The 14608-nt window shown below is 45.0% G+C and overlaps 1 protein-coding gene across 4 annotated transcripts in view; it reads left to right on the plus strand.

The window, feature by feature from the left end:
- LOC127970157 (kinesin light chain 1) overlaps positions 1-14052 on the plus strand; it is a 22653-nt gene extending 8601 nt beyond the window's left edge. Inside the window, exons 9-16 of one of the 4 annotated variants that reach the window (XM_052572446.1) lie at positions 49-148; positions 306-358; positions 561-628; positions 983-1091; positions 4504-4647; positions 11786-11904; positions 12393-12450; positions 12770-14052. In XM_052572446.1, coding sequence (XP_052428406.1) covers positions 49-148; positions 306-358; positions 561-628; positions 983-1091; positions 4504-4647; positions 11786-11904; positions 12393-12450; positions 12770-12841 — 723 coding nt within the window. In that variant the 3' untranslated portion in view covers positions 12842-14052. Of the gene's footprint in view, positions 1-48; positions 149-305; positions 359-560; positions 629-982; positions 1092-4503; positions 4648-7641; positions 9295-11785; positions 11905-12392; positions 12451-12769 lie in introns of those variants that run through there. The other 3 variants (XM_052572447.1, XM_052572448.1, XM_052572449.1) reach the window with 3 other exon arrangements.
- The last annotated feature ends 556 nt before the right edge of the window (positions 14053-14608 follow it).

Consider the following 14608-nt stretch of genomic DNA (forward strand, 5'->3'; position numbering starts at 1 on the left):
CCTGTTGAGTGATCTTCATCAGCAGTGAACGCTCTCGTCTCTCCTCAGGCCTCCTGCTTCCTCAAACAAGGCAAATATAAAGAAGCCGAGGTCCTGTACAAGGAGATTCTGACCCGCGCTCACGAGAAGGACTTCGGATCTGTGGACGGTGAGAGAAAACATGATTACATTCACTTCTGTATTTCACTATCAATTATTGTGCTTCTAGAATCTTGTGGTTATGGATCAGACTTGATTTAATGAGTGTCTAAATGATCAGAGAGCATCATGGGTATTAATGATGTCACCTGTGTGTCTATTTCCAGCTGAAAACAAGCCCATCTGGATGCACGCGGAAGAGAGAGAGGAGATGAGCAAGGTGTGTGTGTGTGTGTGTGTGTGTGAGAGAGAGAGAGAGAGAGAGAGAGAGTGTGTGTGTGTGTGTGTGTGTGTGTGTGTTGATCTACTCTCTCTCACTCTGTGTGTGTGTGTGTGTGTTTGTGTGTGAGAGAGAGTGTGTGTGTGTGTGTGTGTGTGTGTTGATCTAGTGTCTCACTCTGTGTGTATCTGATGATGTTCAGGGGAAACACAGGGACAACACGCCGTACGGTGAATACGGAGGGTGGTACAAAGCCTGTAAAGTCAACAGGTAACACACATTCAAACACACACACACACTCACACATTTTAGGCAGCAAACAGCAGACACACACTGTCTGAATGAATTAGGACTGAATCACAAAAGGTATCAGTCCTTTTTTGGAAGCAGATTTGATCAGTGATGATGTGTTTGTGAATCTGGTGTGCTGATGTTAATGTAATTTTTCTCAGGTCAGTATACGGTCATTTACATGGTCAGACTAAGATTTATCAGGGTCTGGTGTCTCCTGCTGACTCTTCTAAACATTGATAGAGAATAATCACATCAATGCGTCTGTAAAAACCGTGAGCTTGTCCAGACAGAGTGAATGAGTCAGTCTGAAGAGCTGATGTGTGTGTGCAGCCCGACGGTCAACACCACGCTGAGGAACCTGGGAGCTCTGTACCGCAGACAGGGCAAGATGGAGGCAGCGGAGACACTGGAGGAGTGCGCCGTCAGATCACGCAAACAGGTGTGTGTGTGTGTGTGTGTGTGTGTGTGTGTGTGTGTGTGAGAGAGAGAGAGAGTGTGTGTGTGTGTGTGTGTGTGTGTGTGTGTGAATGATTGACTGTGGTTTCATGTTCTTTCTTTTATCTCTTTGTTTTTGCTCCTCTCTGGATCCAGATGAGCTCTGTGAGTCTTTCTGAAGATGTTTATTAGTGATGATGCTTGTGTGTTGCCACTCCATTGCATGCTTTATTTGAGCTTATCTACTGTCCTGATTTATTAGATGTGACCCTGGAGCACAAAACCAGTCATAAGGGTAACTTCTTTGAATTTGAGATGTATACATCACCTGAATCGCTCACTCTAGACCTCCAATCACTCTAGACCTCCGCTCACTCTAGTCCTCCGGTCACTCTAGACCTCCGCTCACTCTAGTCCTCCGGTCACTCTAGACCTCCGCTCACTCTAGTCCTCCGGTCACTCTAGACCTCCGCTCACTCTAGTCCTCCGGTCACTCTAGACCTCCGCTCACTCTAGACCTCCGCTCACTCTAGTCCTCCGGTCACTCTAGACCTCCGCTCACTCTAGACCTCCGCTCACTCTAGACCTCCGGTAACTCTAGGCCTCCGCTCACTCTAGTCCTCCGGTCACTCTAGACCTCCGCTCACTCTATACCTCCGCTCACTCTAGTCCTCCGCTCACTCTAGTCCTCCGCTCACTCTAGTCCTCCGGTCACTGTAGACCTCCGCTCACTCTAGACCTCCGCTCACTCTAGACCTCCGGTAACTCTAGTCCTCCGGTCACTCTAGTCCTCCGGTCACTCTAGTCCTCCGGTCACTGTAGACCTCCGCTCACTCTAGACCTCCGCTCACTCTAGACCTCCGGTCACTCTAGTCCTCCGGTCACTCTAGTCCTCCGATCACTCTAGACCTCCGGTAACTCTAGTCCTCCGCTCACTCTAGACCTCCGCTCACTCTAGTCCTCCGGTCACTCTAGTCCTCCGGTCACTCTAGTCCTCCGCTCACTCTAGACCTCCGCTCACTCTAGACCTCCGCTCACTCTAGTCCTCCGCTCACTCTAGACCTCCGCTCACTCTAGTCCTTCGGTCACTCTAGACCTCCGCTCACTCTAGACCTCCGCTCACTCTAGACCTCCGCTCACTCTAGACCTCCACTCACTCTAGTCCTCCGCTCACTCTAGACCTCCGCTCACTCTAGTCCTCCGCTCACTCTAGTCCTCCGGTCACTCTAGACCTCCGCTCACTCTAGACCTCCGCTCACTCTAGACCTCCGCTCACTCTAGACCTCCACTCACTCTAGTCCTCCGGTAACTCTAGTCCTCCGCTCACTCTAGTCCTCCGCTCACTCTAGTCCTCCGGTCACTCTAGACCTCCGCTCACTCTAGACCTCCGGTAACTCTAGTCCTCCGGTCACTCTAGACCTCCGGTCACTCTAGACCTCCGCTCACTCTAGTCCTCCGCTCACTCTAGTCCTCCGGTCACTCTAGACCTCCGCTCACTCTAGACCTCCGGTCACTCTAGTCCTCCGGTCACTCTAGTCCTCCGCTCACTCTAGTCCTCCGGTCACTCTAGTCCTCCGGTCACTCTAGACCTCCGCTCACTCTAGACCTCCGGTAACTCTAGTCCTCCGGTCACTCTAGTCCTCCGCTCACTCTAGTCCTCCGCTCACTCTAGTCCTCCGGTCACTCTAGACCTCCGCTCACTCTAGACCTCCGGTAACTCTAGTCCTCCGGTCACTCTAGTCCTCCGCTCACTCTAGACCTCCGGTCACTCTAGTCCTCCGGTCACTCTAGACCTCCGCTCACTCTAGACCTCCGGTAACTCTAGTCCTCCGCTCACTCTAGTCCTCCGCTCACTCTAGTCCTCCGGTCACTCTAGACCTCCGCTCACTCTAGTCCTCCGCTCACTCTAGTCCTCCGGTCACTCTAGACCTCCGCTCACTCTAGTCCTCCGCTCACTCTAGTCCTCCGCTCACTCTAGTCCTCCGGTCACTCTAGACCTCCGCTCACTCTAGACCTCCGGTAACTCTAGTCCTCCGGTCACTCTAGACCTCCGGTCACTCTAGACCTCCGCTCACTCTAGTCCTCCGCTCACTCTAGTCCTCCGGTCACTCTAGACCTCCGCTCACTCTAGACCTCCGGTCACTCTAGTCCTCCGGTCACTCTAGTCCTCCGCTCACTCTAGTCCTCCGGTCACTCTAGTCCTCCGGTCACTCTAGACCTCCGCTCACTCTAGACCTCCGGTAACTCTAGTCCTCCGGTCACTCTAGTCCTCCGCTCACTCTAGTCCTCCGGTCACTCTAGACCTCCGCTCACTCTAGACCTCCGGTAACTCTAGTCCTCCGGTCACTCTAGTCCTCCGCTCACTCTAGACCTCCGGTCACTCTAGTCCTCCGGTCACTCTAGACCTCCGCTCACTCTAGACCTCCGCTCACTCTAGAACTCCACTCACTTGATTTTTGCATAAAAGAAATATGGATAATTTTGACCCATACAATGTATTGTTGGCTATTGCTACAAATATACCTGTGATACTGATTATTATAATTCCTTACATTTATATAGCGCTTCTCTAGGCACTCAAAGTGCATTACATAGTCAGTTGGTATCTCCTCATCCACCACCAGTGTGAAGCGTCCACCTGGATGATGCGACGGCAGCCATATTGCGCCAGAACGCCCACCACACACCAGCTTACTGGTGGAGAGGAGACAGAGTGATGAAGACAATCAGCAGATATGGGGATTGTTAGGAGGCCATGATAGTCGGAGGCCAATGGGCGAATTGAGCCAGGATGCCGAGGTCACACCTCTACTCTTTTCGAAAGAAATCCTGAGATTTTTAATGACCACAGAGAGTCAGGACCTCGGTTTAACGTCTCATCTGAAGGATGGATGAGTCTTGATGACTGTGCTCCAGGGTCATTATCCGAAACATAAACACACACCCTCTACATTTTAAAAGCAGGTGAAACTCAAAAGCTTCTCTCAATGTCTACAATCTAAGATTCAAAATATTCCAGAGTTGCTTCTGTGTGTTTATTCAGCCTCAGTTGCAAACAATACAGTTTAGATCACGTGAGGATTTATTAGTTACAGCGAACAGCTTAAATATTGGTGTGAAGGAACTCAAACCTTCATTTGATCAGAAGATCTCAATAGAGATTTATAATCGCAGCTTTTATGTTGCCGATGTTTTCGGATCATCAAAGCTTTTCCTGAGAGAGAGAGTGTGTGCGAATGGTTGCCAGGTTGGGCAGGTAAATTAAACTTTGTCCTTTTAAGAGAGAAGCTCTTAGATATTCTGTATATAAAGAGTTTGGGTTTTTGAAGCTCGTTTCAGTGTTGGTTGGTCAGCAGTACTGCATGTTGATGTAGTCCCAGTGAGTGTGAGTCTGATGTGATGTGTGCTGTGGTCAGGGTGTGGATCCGGTCCATCAGACACGTGTGGTGGAGCTCCTGAAGGAGGACGGCCAGCGCAGCAGAGACCGTGTGTCCACTGTGAAGTACGAGAGCGGCTCTGAGGCCGGTGATGAAGTGAGTATGGCCATAGAGTGGAGCGGGGTGAGTACACATCCACACAGCACAGAAACACTGACCGCTGACCAGCAGCCCTCAACACCTGCCCTCAGAGAAGCAGCACAGTCCCCTTCATACAGACATGACTCTCATGAGCCGCTTCTGTTTAGTGAAACAAACAGACTGGCAGGTTTTGAGTGGCTGATTTGTTCTCGGTCTTCATGAGCTGATTGTGTGTCCTGGCATGATTTAACATGCTGCTTATGTGTGTGTGAACGTGTGTGTGAGCATCTCTGAACACACAGACATACAGTGTATTAAAAACAACAACAACAAAGACAAAGCCCCAGCTAAATTACTAAAACATGAACTAAAATTAAATTGAAAACAGAACATGTGAAAATAAAAGCATTAATAGCAGCTATAGCGGAGTCTGAAGCCCGCTGGTCCAGTTGTAAGAGTGTTCTGTGTTCAGGATGTTCAGTGTGATGTCATATCCTGCTTGTGAAGCCCCAGCATGTCATTCATGTGTGTGATCATTAACACCCGCACTGCTGCAGCTCTCACTGCCTGCAATGGAAATAATCATCATCATCATCATCAGATCTCATGCTTTACAAAGAGTCTGGAAGGAACAGTTCACCCAAAAACCAACACTGACTTGTATGGACTAGCTTTCAGTCACTGTGTGTTTGATACAAGTCAGAACATGTGAAAGAATCTGTCAAAAACACACAAAAGCAGTTTGAATGCCACAAGCAGCGCTGCTTCTCCTGTTTTCAGGATCTTTATATATTTCACCTGGAAAATAAGCACAAAAAAACACCACAACTAACAGCTAAAGCTCACTAAGCAGTCATTTTTGCATTGTGTATTTATGTGTGTGTGTGTGATTTTGTGTGTTTCTGTGATTTGTCAGGCAGTGCATGTAAGACTCACATCAGATGTCATTAGAGTTTCTGTTTCAGTGGAATCTCAGTCCATCTCAAGAGGGTCTAAGATAACAGACTTAGTAGCTTGAATTGTTTTCTTTTTTTTATTCTGTTTTTATTTTGAGCAATTATCCTTGTGTATTGATATTAGAAATCCCCAAGACTTGTGTTGTTACTGGAGTTGTGTAGTGTGTTCAGGTCACTCTGGCAGGTTCACTGAGGCCATCTAGTGGTCAATTTGTAATGCTTACATTGCATCTGTTCATTTTACACTGTCCTCTGAACCAGATGCCAGATGAAACACTGCTGGAGCACTTGAGGTGGACTGATCCATTGTTCAGTGTCTGACACACACACTCTGTAGGACTGCAGTGTAAATGCAGGAGGGAAACAGGAAGTGTGTGTGTGTGTGTGTGTGTGTGTGTGTGTGTGTGTGTGTGTGTGTGTGTGTGTGTGTGTGTGTGTGTGTATGTGCATGTGATCATAGCACCTGCATGAGTCGGTGCCTCAGCATCACTAACCAGCCACGGCACTGCAACTGTTGCCATGACAACCAATCAGCCAATCAGCAGCCTTTCCCACAGCGTTGCGAGTCTGAGTAGATGAAGTAACTGAAGGCCTCTACATTCAGTTTATGATGCTCTTGGGAAACGCAGCTGTGATCAGTTTTTCCTGATTCAGTGGATTGTACTCCTCCCTTCACTCGATGAGCGGCACCTATTAGATCAGAGAGAGAGAGAGAGAGGAACTCAACATCCAGTCTAATGAACCTCATGCAGATGTGTATAAATACAAGCACATACAGATCTCTTCTGCTCACCAGGGCTGCATTTACTTGATCCAAAATACAGTAAAAACAGTGACGTATTATTCCAGTGTAAAACAGCTGTTTTCTATGTGACAGAAAGACAGACAGTCAGACAGAGAGACAGACAGAGAGGCAGAGACAGACTGAGACAGACAGAAGGACAGACAGACTGAGAAAGACAGAGAGACGGATAGAGACGGACAGAGACAGACAGAAGGACAGACAGACTGAGAAAGACAGAGAGACGGATAGAGACGGACAGAGACAGACAGACAGACTGAGACAGACAGATGGACAGAGACAGACAGACAGACAGAGACGGACAGAGACAGACAGAGAGACTGAGACAGACTGAGACAGACAGACAGACAGACAGAGAGACTGAGACAGACAGAGAGATTGAGACAGACAGACAGACAGACAGAGACGGACAGACAGACAGACAGACAGAGACGGACAGAGACAGACAGACAGACAGAGAGACTGGGACAGACAGAGAGATTGAGACAGACAGAGAGACTGAGACAGACAGAGAGATTGAGACAGACAGAGAGACTGAGACAGACAGAGAGACTGAGACAGACTGAGACAGACAGACAGACAGAGAGATTGAGACAGACAGAGAGACTGAGACAGACAGAGAGATTGAGACAGACAGAGAGACTGAGACAGACAGAGAGATTGAGACAGACAGAGAGACTGAGACAGACTGACAGACAGACAGACAGAGAGACTGAGACAGACAGAGAGACTGAGACAGACAGACAGACAGACAGACAGACAGACAGAGAGACTGAGACAGACTGAGACAGACAGACAGACAGAGAGACTGAGACAGACAGAGAGACTGAGACAGACAGAGAGACTGAGACAGACAGAGAGACTGAGACAGACTGAGACAGACAGAGAGACTGAGACAGACAGACAGACAGACAGACAGAGAGACTGAGACAGACAGAGAGACTGAGACAGACAGACAGACAGACAGACAGACAGACAGAGAGACTGAGACAGACTGAGACAGACAGACAGACAGAGAGACTGAGACAGACAGAGAGACTGAGACAGACAGAGAGACTGAGACAGACAGAGAGACTGAGACAGACTGAGACAGACAGAGAGACTGAGACAGACAGAGAGACTGAGACAGACAGAGAGACTGAGACAGACTGAGACAGACAGAGAGACTGAGACAGACAGACAGACAGACAGACAGACAGGCCACTCGTGTGTTTGATTTTGCTCTTAATGGTGCTCTCTCTCTCTCTCTCTCTTTCTCTGTCTCTCTCTCTTCATCAGGCATAAAGCCATCCAGAGTTTGCTTCATCTTCTTCCTCCTCACACAGGAAGGGCAGTGTTTGTTAGTTTCCTCTGGACGTTGATCCTGGGCAGCAGAGGGACGCATCTCTCCTCAATCCTGTTCTTCTGTTCTTTCTTCGGTTGACGTGATGTTGTCTTTGGGCTCTTCACCTGCTTCTCTCTCTCTCTTATCTCCGATGTGTTGATAATCGATGTCGACACTTTCATCTTCCGTCGTTTCATTGTGGCCTCGCTGATGATGTGTGAACTTCCAGACTGAACTCTTAATTCTGCGGATTTGATGGTTTTGCTCTTTTTGCCGTCTGTGGGTATGAGCAGCTTCTGCTGGTGAACAATCCTTAGTGTTTCTTGCTCTTGATACTTTTTAGGTTTTTGTTGTATTTAATAAATGATGATTTCATGTCGCGAACAAAACAAGACGAATGTCACAGACGCTTTATCTTCAGGCGATGTGTTTATCTCTTGTTCTCCAGTGTCAAAGTTACGTTTACAGTGTTCACATTAATGCTTGCAGTGGGTTTGATGCATCAGTTAGCAGTGGATATACTCCAGTTCTGTGAATTATATATCGAAAACCTATGGAAGCTTCATTCTGCCACACAAATAAATTAAAAAGGTTATTACAACTTTTTATCTCACTTTTTATCTCACAATTCTAATCTCAGAATTGCAAAACAAACTCTAAATTCTAAAATATTAACTCATAATTGCGAACAAACTTCGAATTACAAAATAAGCTCAGAATTGTTAGACAAATTCTAATTGCGAACAAACTGAAAATTGCTAAATTTAGAATTGAGATGTATGCACTCAAAACTGCGAACAAACTTAGAAATGTGAAAAACTCAGAATAGCTAAATAATTCATAATTGCAAGAAAAAATGTGTAAATGGTGAGATAAAAATTTGCAATTATTTTTTTTTATCTGGTGGCATAAACAGACTTGCATATGTATCAGCTAATTACACTAATGAGAAGTGCTCTTTGATCTTGTGCATTTAGCAGCAGTGGTGAGACAGATGCTCCTGTTTATATTTCACTATCAAAGGGAACAGTATTCAGCGTCAGTATTCAGAGAGACAGAACGTTTCAGATATTTGTTATGCAATCTGTCCCAAACTAAGCAAGCCAGAGGCGACAGCTGCAGCTAGAACTAAAACACAGATCACGCTTCATAAAAGCCTTAAAGATGTGTTGCAGCAGCTGATGTGACTGTACTACATCACCGAGTGTGCTGTTCACTATAGTGTATGTGTGCCGTGGGTCAGTTATTACCCATTTACACAAACCTTGATCGTTTGATTCATTCCAGACACACACACGTGATGATGATGAGGATGATGAAGCAGAACAAGATGAACAAACGTTTCTCTTAATAACGGTCGTGTTTATGCTGTGTCGTGGATTGCTGCGTATTTATTGATGGTTTATCTTTGTTTTAACGAGCGTTTGTGTAGCGAGTAGATCTACAGTAAATATATATGAAAGTATTACTCCTCTGCAGTGTGCCGTTTATTTCTGCAGTTTCTCATCGTTCTGTATCAGTGTATGTTTAATAATGATGAGCTGTTTCTATATCGAGGTCACGTGCTGGGAATGTTATTTAATAAATAATAAAAGTTTAATAATGTATATCTGAGTAGTCCGTTTTTCTGGATATTTTTTGCATTTACTCATGTTTTCTAACGAAGAAGGTGATTTTATAAAGTGTTTGTTCACCCAAACATGATCATTATGATGATATTAACTCCTTCCAGACCGGTATGACTGTCCTTCTTCTGTGGAACATTAAAGATCTTCTGAAGAATGTTTCAGTTTCTGTAGTTCTGTCTGTATAATGAAAATCATCTGAAACTGTCTGGTTGATTTTTGGGTGGACTGTTCCTTTAAAGCAGTGATGGTGATCACATGATCCTGAACATGATAAACACTGTGAGTGTGAGTGTGTGTGTGTCTGTGACTCTGTGTTTGTGTGTGTGTGTGTGTGTGTTTGTGTGTGTGTGTGTGCGAGTGAGTGTGTGTGTGTTTATGTTGTATAAATGTGTGTGTGTGTGTGTATGTGTATGTGAGTGAGTGAGTTTGTGTGTGTGTGTGTGTGTGTGTGTGTGTGTGGTAGAGCACACCTTCAGGGCCGCTGCTGGCCGAATGTGTGTCCTGAGCAGAATTGTATTGTTGTGCCCCCTTCCTCAAATATGACGATGAAATAAACACCTACTATAGGGGTGAAAAAAGAACTTTAATCAAATAAAAAAACTTAATGAATAAATTGTATTATTTACAAATCACGATTGTAGCTCTCGACATTTACCTGTGGCTATAACTTTATTATGACTCTAATTTATTTTATAATCTCAAGGATTCAGAAATCATGCAAAAGGAAACTAAGCAGTTTTACTATGATAAAACCATGGTTTATTTCTGTAAGGGTTGTGATATGCACGTTTTTTGTTGAAGAAATTATAAAGCCTGTGTCATCTATAGCAAAAAGGTGTCCAGAAATGAAAGATGAAGTGAATAATTGAATGAAATGTTTGGTCAGTATCCTAAACAAGGATTTGATCGTCCTGTACGTGTAACAGCAGCAATCACATGGCATTTGTAATAACATGTACATTAATTATTTTGTATGTGCTTACATTATGTATTGTAACAGTGTTATTATTAACCAATCATTAAGTCATTTCATTAAGTCAGTCGTTATTATTAAGTCATTCTCTTCAAATGCTACTGACGTTAGAAAATTGTATACCAATATCGCATGTAACTTTAGAGACGGTCCCTAAATTGAGACTTGTCCAAGTCCAATGTTTTTTTTTACTTTTAGTTTTCTTTTCTCTTCGCTTGATTGGATTCATCCATCAGTGAACATTCAGCCGCAAACATGAGGTGCGAGCGGTCGCGAGCACGGATGGGAGAATGGAGCAACTTTTTCTTTTTTGGAGCAAACTGGGATGGAGTTCGTAGCGGGATCGCGAATCATTTGAGTCAGTTTGGGGATCACGAATCATTTGAATCAGTTCGGGAATTCGTAGCGGGATCGCGAATCATTTGAGTCGGTTCGGGAGTTCATAGCGGGTTCGCGAATCATTTGAGTCAGTTCTGGAGTTCGGAGCGGGATCGCGAATCATTTGAGTCAGTTTGGGGATCACGAATCATTTGAATCAGTTCGGGAGTTCGTAGCGGGTTCGCGAATCATTTGAGTCAGTTCGGGAGTTCGTAGCGGGTTCGCGAATCATTTGAGTCAGTTTGGGGATCACGAATCATTTGAATCAGTTCGGGAGTTCGTAGCGGGATCGCGAATCATTTGAGTCAGTTCGGGAGTTCGTAGCGGGTTCGCGAATCATTTGAGTCAGTTTGGGGATCGCGACTCATTTGAAACAGTTCGGCAGTTCGTAGCGGGATCGCGAATCATTTGAGTCAGTTTGGGGATCGCCAATGATTTGAATCAATTCAAGAGTTCGGAGCGGGTTCGCGAATCATTTGAGTCAGTTTGGGGATCACGAATCATTTGAATCAGTTCGGGAATTCGTAGCGGGATCGCGAATCATTTGAGTCGGTTCGGGAGTTCATAGCGGGTTCGCGAATCATTTGAGTCAGTTCTGGAGTTCGGAGCGGGATCGCGAATCATTTGAGTCAGTTTGGGGATCACGAATCATTTGAATCAGTTCGGGAGTTCGTAGCGGGATCGCGAATCATTTGAGTCAGTTCGGGAGTTCGGAGCGGGATCACAAATCATGAAAGATTCACGCTCATAAATTTTCAAATTGGCCATAACCTTTAATTCGTTGCTTCCAACTGGGGTGGTAGATCCGCCCCTGTGTGTGTGTGTGTGTGTGTGTGTGTATGTGTATGTGAGTGAGTGAATGTGTGTGAGTTGGAGTGAGTGAGTGAGTGTGTGTGTGTGTATATATAATATGAGCATGTGTGTGTGTGTGTGTATAATATAAGTGTGTGTGTGTGTGTGTGTGTTGTGTGTTATATTAAGTGTGTGTATGTAGTATAAGTGTGTGTGTGTGTGTGTGTAGTATAAGTGTGTGTTGTGCGTTAATATTAAGTGTGTGTGTTAGTATAAGTGTGTGTTGTGCGTTATATTAAGTGTGTGTGTGTGTGTATGTGTGTGCAGGATGGCAGTGGTGTTCTGCAGCGCAGTGGTTCTATCGGTCGTCTCAGAGATGTTCTGCGCAGGAGCAGTGAGATGCTGGTGAAGAAACTCCAGGGAAACGCTCCTCCAGACACACTCAAGTATGAGCACACACACACACACACACACACACACTTAATATAATGCACAACACACACTTATACTACACACACACACACACACACACACACACACACACACACTCACTCACTCACTCACTCACACACACACACACACAGACACACACACACACACCCACACACAAACACACTCAAGTATGAACACACACACACACACACACACACACTCACTCACTCACTCACTCACACACACACACACACAGACACACACACACACACACACACACAAACACACTCAAGTATGAACACACACACACACACACACACACTCAAGTATGAACACACACACACACACAAGTATGAACACACACACACACACACACACACACTCAAGTATGAACACACACACACACACACACAAGTATGAACACACACACACACACACACACAGACACACACTCTTCTGCTGTTTCATGTGTTGTTGTTTCCTCATGTGTTCTTCTCTTCAGAATGAAACGTGCCGCTTCACTCAACTTCCTGAACAAGACGGGAGACGAGTCCTTCCAGGTAACTATACTGACACTGTCAGATCAACAACTGCTTCTGTTCTCTCTACATCATCATCATTAATGCACTCAGCTTTACTCTCAACACTGATCTCTTTCTGATCATATTCATATAACTGTATTTTAGAAATGTTTTGCTCTTACTGTGGTAAAATCACTGTAACACACACAACCCACGCTTTTCTCCTAAAATCACATCTATTCATTCATGGAAGCTTGTTTCTGCCACAGAATCAAAAATCAAAAAGGGAATTCTTACAATGACCTTTTTTCATGTGAAGGGTTAATGTTTGATGCTGAGAATGTTCCTCTCTGTTCAGAATCTGTCCGGCCGGCTCCGAGACACTCGAGGCTTGAGCTCCAGTAACGTGGATCTGTACAGCGGGAGTTAAACCTCTCACACACACACACACACACACTCACACACACACACACACACACAGTCACACACACACACACACACTCACACACACACACACAGTCTGACCCGAGTGGCCGCTGTTACACTATAAAGTCATGTAATAAGCCCTGGTCAGGGAGCACATTAGTGATCAGGAGTAGATGCTGTCTTCTGCTTCTCTTTAGTTACACTACACTGAACTGTGTTTACATGGATGCTGTTAGAGATTGATCATACACAGAGCCGGAGCGTCTGCTTGTCTTCAGAGCTCACACACACACACACACACACACACACGAGCGTCTGCTTGTCTTCAGAGCTCACACACACACACACACACACACTCACACACACACACACACACAGTCACACACACACACACACACACAGTCTCTCTCTCTCACACACACACACACACACACAGTCTCTCTCTCTCTCACACACACACATGCAGTCACACAGTCTGTGGTGTTTCTGTTTTAATGCTCAGACTGATGCTGCGTCTAAAGGTCAATATTATCATGAATATTCAGCTCTCTGTAGAATGTGTATTTCTACAGAAAGCTCAGATCTGGGTCAGAATCTGTGAGTGCTCAGGTCACACATAACAGCTCTGACCTCTGACCTCTGTTACGTTCAGTCATCTCTTCCTGTTACTGTACACAGACTCCACTTCATTCACTGCATGCACACCATACTGATGTCTTTACAGTCTACTCTAATAATGCTAATCATGGTATCAGGGTTTACATATATATATATATTTGGAGTAAATGGGTTATTGGATAAATATTATGTGTATATCTGTTCATTCCAGTTCATTTGTTGAATGAATGTTTCAGTCGAGAGCTTGAAAGATGAAACACTGAATCACTCTGAAGCTCACAGGACCCCATGCTGACATATGAATGTGAATATAGATATGAATTATGTGCTGATGTAAATATTTGGGATGATTCTCTCAGGTAGTGAATGTATTTTAGAAACGGAGGATCCTGCTGGTTTTATACAGATGATGATATGCACACCCATACATGCTGTTTATTGAAATCATTCAAAGATATTTGCCAAAGCGTTGTCATGAATCCGCTGGGATGAGACTGAGATCATGTTTCTGATTTATCTACTTGTTGCCATTTATTTCTGCTCAAATGTGTTGAGAAAATCATCTTTTCATGACACTAATAAATTGTGCCAATTTTACACCCCGTCCAAGATTGTTTCTTTATTAGGGCTCAAGCCTGGAGGGCGAGAGCCCTATTGTTTTCCTTAGGATTATTAGGGCTCAAGCCCAAAGGGCGAGAGGCCTATTGTTTTCCTTAGGATTATTTTTTATTATTATTATTATTATTATTATTATTATTATTATTATTATTTTCCAACGTCTCGGGGGCTTTTGGGGCCCTTAACGTGCTTAAAAAGTCTTGAAAATTGGCACACAGATTGGAACCTGCGGCCATTAGGGCCGGGCAGAGACTGATACACGGGCGTGGCACAGGGGCTCTACAGCGCCCCCTGGAATATGGAGGGCCATATATCATACATTCTTGCTCGTAGACGTATGAAACTCGGTACACATATAAATCTCATCAATCCAAACAACTTTTGTATTGCATATCATAGGCTCCGCCCAACAGGAAGTTGGCTATTTAGGGTTTAGTATTCAAATTTTTCGTCAAAGTTGTGGGGGCTTTTGGGGTCCTTAACATACTCAAAAACTCTTGAAAATTTGCGCACACTTTGGAATCTGTGGCCTTTA

Source organism: Carassius gibelio, chromosome B13 (assembly GCF_023724105.1).
Source record: "Carassius gibelio isolate Cgi1373 ecotype wild population from Czech Republic chromosome B13, carGib1.2-hapl.c, whole genome shotgun sequence".
Taxonomy (NCBI): Eukaryota; Metazoa; Chordata; class Actinopteri; order Cypriniformes; family Cyprinidae; genus Carassius; species Carassius gibelio.